Source organism: Betta splendens, chromosome 13, assembly GCF_900634795.4.
Source record: "Betta splendens chromosome 13, fBetSpl5.4, whole genome shotgun sequence".
NCBI lineage: Eukaryota > Metazoa > Chordata > Actinopteri > Anabantiformes > Osphronemidae > Betta > Betta splendens.
Window position 1 is genome coordinate 2,525,767 of NC_040893.2, and position 10,981 is coordinate 2,536,747.

General features: G+C 41.8%; 1 protein-coding gene across 10 annotated transcripts in view; it reads left to right on the plus strand.

Moving 5' to 3' along the window:
* bcas3 (BCAS3 microtubule associated cell migration factor) overlaps window positions 1-10,981 on the plus strand; it is a 286,604-nt gene that overhangs the window by 109,326 nt on the left and 166,297 nt on the right. For all 10 annotated transcript variants that reach the window (XR_003787971.3, XM_029171342.2, XM_029171343.2 and 7 more), the window contains 5 exons: window positions 668-833; window positions 907-1,004; window positions 6,780-6,886; window positions 8,745-8,941; window positions 10,059-10,156. Coding sequence is in view for 9 of the 10 variants with exons in the window: in XM_029171342.2 (XP_029027175.1) it covers window positions 668-833; window positions 907-1,004; window positions 6,780-6,886; window positions 8,745-8,941; window positions 10,059-10,156 (666 nt within the window). In the remaining variant the exon portion in view is untranslated. The remainder of the gene's footprint in view (window positions 1-667; window positions 834-906; window positions 1,005-6,779; window positions 6,887-8,744; window positions 8,942-10,058; window positions 10,157-10,981) is intronic.

The following is a 10,981-nucleotide window of genomic DNA, read 5'->3' on the forward strand; positions in this document are numbered from 1 at the left end:
TCATCAATTTTGTTACAATTTGCGTTACAATTTGCCAAAGAACACGTCAACTGACCTAAAAAGAAATGGTGGAGCATTCTGTGGATTGATGAGAATAAATTTGTTCTTTTTGGGTCCAAGGGCCACAAATAGTAGTACACAGTGAAGACAGTGAAGCATGGTGACGAAGCATCATGATATGTTTCTCCTATGATGTTGGGTCTTGCATATGTCAAAATACTTGGAAGAGGTCATGTTGCCTTATGCTAAAGAGGGCATTTCCTTGAAATGGGTGTTTTAACAAGGCAATGATCCCAAACACACCAGTAAACAAGCAAAGTCTTGGTCCCAAACCAACAAAATTGATGTAATGGAGTGGCCAGCCCAATCGCCGGACCTTGATCCAATCTTGTGGGGTGATCAAAAATGCTGTTTCTGAAGCAAAACCAAGAAATCTAATAAATGTAATTATCCAATTACAAAGCCTTAAAAGTGTGCATATCATGAATGCTGAGTCCTTTTTTCTGAGAATCTACTACACCTATTGGTAACTTGTGTGCCATGTAACAAAAAGAAATATACTAAAAACCTGGATTAATCTGCTTAGTCACATTGGACTGTTATTATTTTGAACATCACTGTAGCAGATCAAGTAAAAACTTTTGTTACTGTCTTGTTGTCCTCACAGATCAATCCAAGCAGTCAGTTGTTGAGTCACTGTACATCATCAGTTGCTATGGTAACCTGGTGGAGCATGTTCTTGAGCCTCGGCCAATTAGCACTGCTCAAAAGATTAGTGATGACACCCCCTTGGAGCTTAGCACCTGTCCAAGGGCCTGCTGGACTCTAGCCAGGTACGACTGCTAATCATTTGAAGAAGTCTTTCTAATGGTGGCAGCCTGACATCTGATTTGTCTTTATGAGCAGAACACCACAATGGAATGAGCTGCAGCCACCCTTCAACTCCAACCACCCTCTGGTGTTGGCTTCAGACCTGGTGCAGTACTATCAATACCTTCTGGCTGGTAAGAACTATAATATGCCAAAGTTCAATGACAATACAAGACATGTTAAAAAATGATGTACAACAAAATGTATGGGATGCATACATCCATGCACATTAGGACATCAAACATCAGGAGTTGATTTACAGTATATAGAATCAGAATAAGCTTTAATGGCCAAGTTTGCACAGGACAACCAAGGAATTGTATGTGGGCTGAAAAAACACAAGTATATACAATTTTAAATATAGTTGTAAAAACAAGTAATAAACATAAAAAACGGTGGCTCGCTGTGTAACATTCAAACGTGGTTTGAATCTTGCATGTGTTTATGTGTTAATGGCACATATATTGTCATTATTATTGACATTATATGAGTCATTATTGTGTGTATCCGGTAGAGTTCATAAATAAAATACATTATAATTACTATAAAAACTTATCTAAAACTTATCACACACAACTAAAGGACTTTTAGCTGTATTTGTGTCTGACGCTTGCATTTTAAATTTAATTTCATGGTGTACAGAGAACAGATGAATAAATTCATGACTGTGGGTGTTTGTGTGGCCTTGCACAGGCTGGTGCTGATTTGATCTTAGTGCTGACTATTTCTCAGTGAGGGTTCTCCATGTTGCTCTCAGTCTCTCATTGATACCAATGCTGAGTAAGAACCATAAAATGTTATACCTGAGAAGATGGAAACATATTTCCACTAAATATGATAAACATGATCTTGATCTTTGTTCTTCATATGATTCTACAGTACAACTTGAATCCTTACTGGCTACTGCACCACATGCATCCTTCAGGACGTGTAGCACAGTGCTATAAGATGCCGTACTCAGGCTAATGAGCTAACACCCTAAGCACCCTTTAATTCAATAACATGTACATAGCAGTGAGCACTTTAGTTTCCTGTCTAAAAGGCCAATTGCCAAAAGTGCAGAGTGCACTCGGATGGCCACACACGGAATCAATCTACCCCCTAGAATAGACTGGCTTTTTTTGCTCACTCTGTAATTATAAACATACAAAATCTGTAATTAGCTCTTGGGTAGTGGTAGCTGTGTGTTGTGCAGTGCTCCAGGTCTAACTGGTAGGATATTTTCCCAAATTAGTGCTAATGGTCACTTCTAGTGTCAGATCGATGAAGATGCGTAGGACTGACGGGCACAGGCATTAGCCTGCTCCATCATTCTCTCTGCCAGCCTGGCAGTGAAACTGGCTGCATAATGAGAGAGATTCATTGCATTAACATTTACATCTAATTAACAATAGCCAGATAGAACGGATGTGTCACTTTATTCCTCAAGTCAACCAAGTGTGAACTAATGCAAGGTCAAAATGCTGTAAACATAATTGTTTAGCTGTTCCCTCTGGGCTCAGCATCCTAAACATCACCACCACTCACCGACTTACTCTTGGAGTGCCACCTTCCATTTATGTGCATTGTAGCCAAACACATACTTTCAACATCCTGTTCCTCAGCATACATCCTTTTGCCAGCCCCCTCCTCTGCTGTTTCCTCCAGGGCTTGGCAGCACAGAGGAGAAGTGATCCAGGAAAAAGACTCAGTTTGACCGAAGGGTGAATTGCAACACAGCCATGCGCCACTTAGCCAGCCTGCTCCTGCTGCAAGGGAAATTGAAAAGACACAGCTTGCACTTGCAGAGGAAAGTGTGCCATATGTGTCTAATTAGCATTGCTGATGCAGTGATCAAAACGGTGCTAGCAAAAGTGAGCCACAAGACCAGAGAACAGACAAACATTCAGATGGAAAGTTTACCATTACACTAGACACAGAAATCCTGTCAAACATAGCAAATTAAGTCTCTATAGCTAATTATCTGACTAAGGAGTTTGTCTCTTTAAAGGTGGTGTAAGGCAAAGCGGTGGCAGAGCTAGATTGACAGGTCATGGTCTCTGGTCTCGTGGCTCTATATTGGATGACCCAGCCTGATTAAAAATGCAGTATGCAGGGAAAAAAATAGAAAGGGAAGAGAAAGGCTAGGGTCAGGCCAGACCGGAGCCTCTAGGACGGCACGATAAAAGGCACCGCTGGCGCCACTTCATGGTCACTATCTCCACCTGTCCATCTGTAGGCGCTACTAGCAGCACTCAGCCCACAGACAGTTTCAATGCACAGTACTGCCTTGGAGAGATAAGACAAAGGGAGAAACACATTGTACAGTGAACTCATAAATAAGGGAGATGCCTTACTACAGCTAGGAGTAATCAGAGAGCTACCAAGCCAAGTTTTTAATGTGTAGATAGCATTTTAACTGAGAGGGCAATCACCTTTTCCAAAAAGGGAAAAATTGACACCTGTGCCTCTTTATACCAGCACCAAGTGGTTTTAACAATAATTGAATTCATAACATCTAATATCACAGCAAACCTGGATGTTAATTGCATACTGAACCCAGCTTTTTAACACATTTGTGTGAATGTTCAAAATCTAAACAACAAGGCGACTGACGTCCCTGTTGGGCCATGTGCAAAACGATGCCGAGGATTCTCAGTCATCCAAGTGATTTCGCTACTCATCCATCTGGATTGAGGGCATCTATATGGTGGCCAAAACCTATAATAGTATAAAATAATAAGATATAGGTTCAATAAATTCAGCCATTCGTTTTCCCAGGTTTGGTAATTTTTTTAGCTCTTCACTGTATGTTTTCTTCACCATGCCACAAGGTTGCTCTGAAGCAAACAAGTGAATAATTTACCAGCTAAATTTGTGGCGGACTCCTTTGAGGCTTGTTATGATGGTAACTGTGGCCGTTGTTTTTGGCTGCAGCCCTTCCCTCCCTACCTGTCATACAATGTGCTAATTGTGAGGACTGACTGACTGGCTGACATGGCTGCCTTCCTGTGATGTAAAGGCCCATGACATGCCGAGCACAGTTGCCTCATCAATAGATCTAATTGCTCTGAGAGAGGGGCCAGAGTACAGGCTTTGAAGCGCCAGGCATTTGGTAAAGAGAAACCATGGCCCCATGACTAGGTCAGTAAGAAAGGATGGGGTAGGTGTAGCACCAGATGAATGAAGGAACTGTCAGTCAAAGCCTTGAATGATACATAATGACTAAGCCATCCCAGTCTGTCAATATCCCAGCACCTGTCTGCCAGAGTGCTACTCAAAGAGGAAAGTGAGAAGACACATAGGTGGAGCAGTGGAGCCAGCCATGGCAGCCAGCCATGGCAGCCAAAATATAAAGAGGGAGAAAAAAACGAAGAAGTAGTAACGAATGAAAGAGATAAAGGTTAGGAGATTGGACAGGCCAGACAAGACAGTTATTCTCTGTTCACCGTGCAGCCAACTCTCCTGCCTGTCAGATTGTTAGGCTCTTATCAGGGTTTGGAGATCACTCCGTGCAGCCCCTGGCCTCAGGCCCCTGGAGGTTGGGCTATATCAATACCTGTGCAGTCTTTGTTCTTGTTCTGACTCCCTGCTTCACTGCTTCGGCTAACAGGCCACTGTCTACTGACCTTCAGTATGGAAAAGCACAGCTCTGCCCATAAAGATTATAACACAGAGGAGTCTGTTCCCCCGTTGGAGGGAAACATGAGTATGCAAAAATCATACAGTAAGACACTGCAGAAATGTTAGTTGGCATTGTCTCCAACCTATGGAGGGAAGAATCGAAAACAACCAGATGTAAGCAAGTAGCAGTACAATACTTCAACTCTCCTGTCTATTCTTCTTGGACTTGTTTTACTTTCTTCTAAAGTTTTGAAGTTAGTGTTGATTGTTTATTGTTGCGGTCACAGTGGGAGCTGTAGTGAATTGTAGTAGGAGATGGATCTGTTGTTTTAGCCCCTATAATAAAATAGATCAAATATAGCAGCGCGTCTTACAGTGGCGCCATGTGTCTGTGTAGATACACACAAGCAGCTAACTTGAAGTAATTGTTAAATTGTTAAAAATAGACGAGTCGATAAAATTGATTGTTAAATTGAATTCTAATGTTTTCTGCTTTCTTGTCTTCAGTTTAAAATCTCAGTCTACGATCACATTTAAGTATATTAGCTGAGGAATTGATTATTGGAACAGCTTTAAACCAGACAAGTGGCTTTTGTTTTTGCACAGCTACTACAGACTTTGCCTTCACCATTTTTGTATTTCCCCGTGTTTAATGAACCCACCTCAAACACAAAAGTTAGTTTAGTGAGCTGTACATCAGATCTCCAAAACTCTTACGTGTCCCTTACGTTGTGTCTCTGGTGAGTTAGTAATAAGAGTGGTAAAAGCAGTTGGATGCTGATGTGTAGCTACGACTGTAACAACCACGGCCATTTTAGCTCATAACAGACACAGTGGGTCTGGCCTGAGCCACTAGGATGACCACTAGCTTCCTCCAGCCTCAGCGGTAACCTGATCCAGCTAGTCAACCAACTGCTTTAGAACATCAATAATTAATTAGAGGACAGCTATTGGCCCCAGGGGTCAGAGAGCAGGGCGACTAAGAGGGAGACGGGAAAAGGAGAGTGAGAGGCATCAGGAGTGAGTCCAGGCCGAGGAAACAGAGGAGTCATGATGTTGTTTAATAAGTAACAGGGTACAGGCTTTGTTCTTCTCACCTCTCGCTACTATTTCAAAAGGACACAAGATCCTCTCTCTCTCTTTCCCCCGCCCTTTTTCCTTCTGCCCTAGCCGACTTTTTGGTGTCTCTTTATTCTGTGTTTGTAAGGGGTTAGTTTATTAAAAATTATTTATAATAGCCTCACTACCTCAGGCTTTGCTTTTTACTCTTTCTTATCCTTAAATATGTATTATTGTTTGGTACGATGATGATGATCATGATAAAGTAGTAGCTGAAGATAGTAGTTGAAGGGAGCACTGTTTCTTTACAGCTGGACCTTGGCCTCAGTCTGTGTCAATATATTAAAATATATATTTTGTGAAGTGCAGATATAAACAAAGCAACAATTTCAAAAGCAGGTGGAAGAAATGCGTAGCCCTTCATGGCAGTTCAGAACGTCATTGAACGGCTGGTTGGGAGGATTGCTGATACCTCAGTCAAGTGTGTCTGAACTCCTGGCACAGATTGGAAATGTGTGAGCGTGTGGAGAGGAAGACAGCGTCTCCTGTGCTCCAGATGCAGACTTGACAAGTTTATTAGACATTCTTGTCTTGAACTAACCCCATCCCAGGGGCTGATTCTTCACCTTAGGCCTCAATCTCCATGCCTGCCTATTGGAGCTTGCAGGAGCCCCATCTGTCCACTGGTCTCTCACTGTCTCCCTCTGTGTGGCTCACAGATAACAATTCTGTACTTTCACACTCACTAACATGCACCCATGTGTTACAAAAGGCAAACATGACCTGGCATTATGTTTTTCTATTCTATTTTCTATTTCTATTTTTCTTTGTTGGCATCCACTGACAATAAATGAACAGAAAGTAACTTGGCTTTTATTAATGTAGGATCATTTTCGTCAGAACCCAATGATTAACACAAATCTATAGTCAGTGCCAGAATACGTGATCACTCCCATAAGCAGTTACTAAAATTCTTCCCTTATGCACTTATACAATGAACTGAGCTTTGCAGACTTATTATATGGGACACACATTCTAGACAATTGTGATTAAGTAAAATTCTAGCACAAAGTATTGTCTCTTTCAGCTAAAAGTCCTTTGTGTGTGTGTGTGTGTGTGTGTGTGTGTGTGTGTGTGTGTGTGTGTGTGTGTGTGTGTGTGTGTGTGTGTGTGTGTGTGTGTGTGTGTGTGTGTGTGTGTGTGTGTGTGTGTGTGTGTGTGCGCGCGCGTGCGCGCGTGTATGTCAGCGTCAGCTATGCCCCCAGGAATCCAAGGCCCCATGACGCGTTACGAGTCCTCAGACAGCCTGGCATCGGACCACAGTGGCCAGGAGGACGAGGAGTGGCTCTCTCAGGTCAGAGTCTGCTTTACCAGCATTACTGTTCTCCAACTCTGTAGGACAGACATGTTTACTTTATTATTTCTCAGGTGTTAGCATACGGTCTGTGATGTGATGAGGTAATTCGTATTCATCCTTCCAGCCTAACCATTTTAACTATTTCTTCAGTTTTTTATTCACTGAATGGGAATTATCCTTTTGCAGCTTCCTCCCTGTCACACAAACTGTGCAGTAGTTGGTCAAAGCATGTTGTAGAAATCCAGTGCTCTCACAGTCTTTCAGCTTGGTTAACCCTCATAGCACTTATCTTTGGTGCCGACAGGTAACCCACTACATCTTTAGCATCAATAATTCTGCTGCATGAATAATTGATTTGTTAAAATGCTCCCCACTTAGCTTGGAGGGACTGTGGTTCATATCTGTCATGATAGTTTGCCAGAACCAAACCTATCAGTTGCACTAACCCTGTTTTTGGCGACTCCCTGTCAGTACAGCGGTAGTGGTGAAACTGCAAAGCATCGGTTCTGGGGTAGTGTTCAGCTTAGGTTTGATGCTGCCTACATTTATCATTAACCTTTTATACTGTTTTCACTGCCAGTGTCTAATTTGTCACTTTATTGACCCCTGCAGGGAGAATTCACTCTTGTGGTGCTTAGTATTATTTTTTTCCAATGAACAACATAAGTCTCTGTCCAGGTCTCCTGATAGAGTCTGTATTTGACCTGGGATAGTTTCAAATTGCAGCATTCTAATGGAATGGGATACATAATTATTGCTTCCCTGATTATGACTAGCTGGTCATTCAGAAGGCGAAGAAGGCCAACAGGTGTTGTGCCCAATTTTCACAGACTCAGTGAATCAGTGGTTCAAATACTTAGGCTGTCTGAGAAACTCTGAGACTACATGTCTAGTTCGTGAGACAGGAGGGGGAGGATGGTTGTGGTGCTGACATCTGGACCTTCCATCCTTGGCATCTGTTCAGCACTGGGTCTGGGCGTGACAGTGGTGGTGATAACTGGCGAAGCACACATGCACACAAAGTGACAATTCTCCCTCCAGTGGCCTGATTTGCACAGCTGTGACAGACCAAATATATCTAAAGCTGTATATGAATACAGCATATAAACACAAATGCACATGAAGCTCTCATGTCTTTCTAATGCATTGGAAGCTGACAGTGGGGCCTGAGACTGCTTAGCTACTGTAGGCAGAAGTAGGACACAAAGCTAAACATAATAAGATGTGAATCTTGGGACACCAGAAGCCATGCTAATTGCTGCTGGGAGATGAATAAAAAAGCCAACGTAGAGAGGACCAATGGAAAGAGAGATTCCAAGGCAACAGGTGGTAAGAGGAGACCGGAGGAGGCAGTAATAGTTGGATGCCACACTCCATCTCCATCTTTTGACGTCTGACCAGTATTAGAGCCAACATGGACCAGCACCACCTTCTATCCCAGTATGTCACAGCAACTTTAAGCCTGTGGGTTCTGACATCATCTCCACCTTCTGTGATGCCCCCTGTTAGTAAAAGCTTTTAGTTGGCTGCTACATTTGGGACCTTCTCTGAAATCTTGATGGTGCATCTTTGGGTTGGTACAGTGCTAGGTTTTCCTTTAGGCCAAACAGTAATTAAGCAGTAGACGACACTGAACATTTTTGCTACTACAGTACTTAGCAAATGTTAGCATGTTGCATGCTAACATTAGTGTGCTGAGCCTGGCGTTTTCTATACTGTATCCTCTGAGCTTATCGATTAGCCAACAACTTGCTGACAGTGATTATTTTCTGTTTATATTCTTGTTTTACCCCAGGAAAATTTTCAGAATTGTTTTTTGAAGTTATACTGTACATTTTCTCCCTTGCATTTTCAGGTTGAGATTGTGACACATACAGGACCCCACCGACGCTTATGGATGGGCCCTCAGTTTCAGTTTAAGACCATCCACCCTTCAGGCCAGACTACAGTCATCTCCTCCTCATCATCTGTGCTTCAGTCCCATGGCCCCACTGATGTCCAGCAGCCACTCCTGGACTTTGACACAGATGACCTGGACCTACACAGCCTCAGGTACTGTACAGTAAAACCTTAAGGCACCTGAGATCCCGAGTCAGGGCTTAGATCTGAGTACAGATTTTAGAGAGCCTTATCACCTTAATTTTAAAAAAGGTTCTGCACTGTTATGTTAAATGTAACTATTTAGGATGTTTATGACCCTTATCTGCCAGAAATCATATCATTTGACCTGAGTCTTTTTGGTACAAATAGCCTTACACCTAATAGCTGAACAAACAACCCAAATCTTCCTGTAGTGGTTGTGGAGATGTTCAGTCAAACCTAACCTAACCTCTCTGCATGTAGTAATATTTTTTGTCCTCCTTTCTGTAAATTCTACCGTTAATTGTGATTAATGCTCTGCTTTCCCCAGCCCATCAGTTTCAAATCTTAGGATCTTCTTTATAATACCATTCAGCTTTAAACTTCCCTATAGCCTTATTTTTTAGTTCAAGGGGTACAAATACTTTGACAAGAATATTTGCATCTTCCTCTGACTGGACCAAGTGGTAAAGAAGAGGAAACAAATATATAGCTCTCGAAAGCGTGGGTTGCTCTTGTTGCCTTGGTGTTAGTGTTGCTTTAGTAACGTTTTATTCCCTGAACCATATTTAGTGAAGTGGGTATTAATCATTGTTTACAAAGTGCCACTCAAATAGTTATCTCTTCTGGGTCCTCAATAAGTAAGTTTCTACAGTTTTTTTTCTTCTAAAACTAACTTGAAACTGCAAATTCATGCTGTATGACACTTACAGTAAGTAAGTAAGTGAATATTGCAATTTATAAAGTAAAGCTTGTTATGTAATGATACCTGAAGGTTTTACATGAAAATATGGAAGATTTGTAGATGGTAGAAGTAATCTCCGAAAGTTATTCTGTATTAGGGAAGTAATTACATGTGTAACAGTAAGAGTGCACAGGATTTGTACGGTTATTAAATTCTTAATTACACACACACATACACATAGATCCTGCTTTTTGCAAATAAATCACAATGAACATATTTTTGATAATAGATGTGTGTGTGTGTGTGTGTGTGTGTGTGTGTGTGTGTGTGTGTGTGTGTGTGTGTGTGTGTGTGTGTGTGTGTGTGTGTGTGTGTGTGTGCGTGTGTGCGTGTGCGTGTGTGTAGGATCCAGCCGGTACGTTCAGAGCCAGTGAGCATGCCTGGCTCGTCACGGCTGGTAGCCGAGCGTCGTGGGCAGACCAACATCATGGACATGGGGTCAGGTAGGAAACTGAAACTCTATTTGAATTCCTCCTCTTGTGCTTTTTCATTTTGGATTGTTTGCTCCATTCTTTTTGTAACCGTTACATTAGCATGTAGCTCCATCTGTCTTCTCGGTGAACACTGACCATTATTGTTAGATCTCACCTGCATCAACCCTCCTTATTGTAAGGGCCAAAATCACTCCTCTATAGGCTGCAAAACTTCATAGTGTATTTCCTGAAAAAAACTGCAAACTGTTCTTGCTGCTTATTCAATAACAATTTAAAACATTTAAAAAATACCAAGCTCTAACACTTTTCAACTCCACTTTCTCCAAATCCAAAAAGTGTTTGTGGATTGGACAAACTCAGAGCGGCTCATTATGAGGCTGTGTAGCTGGTCCAGGGTTTACCACTGTTCCTCAATCTGAAGTTTGGCTATCTGGGTGCTCCCAGACCAACCCTGACCCTAGGCCTAGCTCCAGGGTGGTTCCCTGTCTGCACCTTACTGTGCAACATTTTTGTCCTTGATGTTCTTTTTGTTCATACATCATGTCTAACATCACAGCTGTCAGGCAGAGTAATTTGTGTGCACAGATTCTTTAGATAAACTTTAGATAAACAAAAGGACAAATGAATACATATGTTAGAAAGAATTTAATTAATGCAAAATGCACTTTCTAATTATTTTTTCCCTACATTACATGTCTTTGTGCATTTCCACATGTATTTACCTCTGTATTTATGTTGACATTCTACTTATTTAGGTGGCACTAATTTACCAGATTTACCAGACACGCGGGAGTCTCCTGTAATCCAAACATATAGTGCTAGAAACGATTTTAC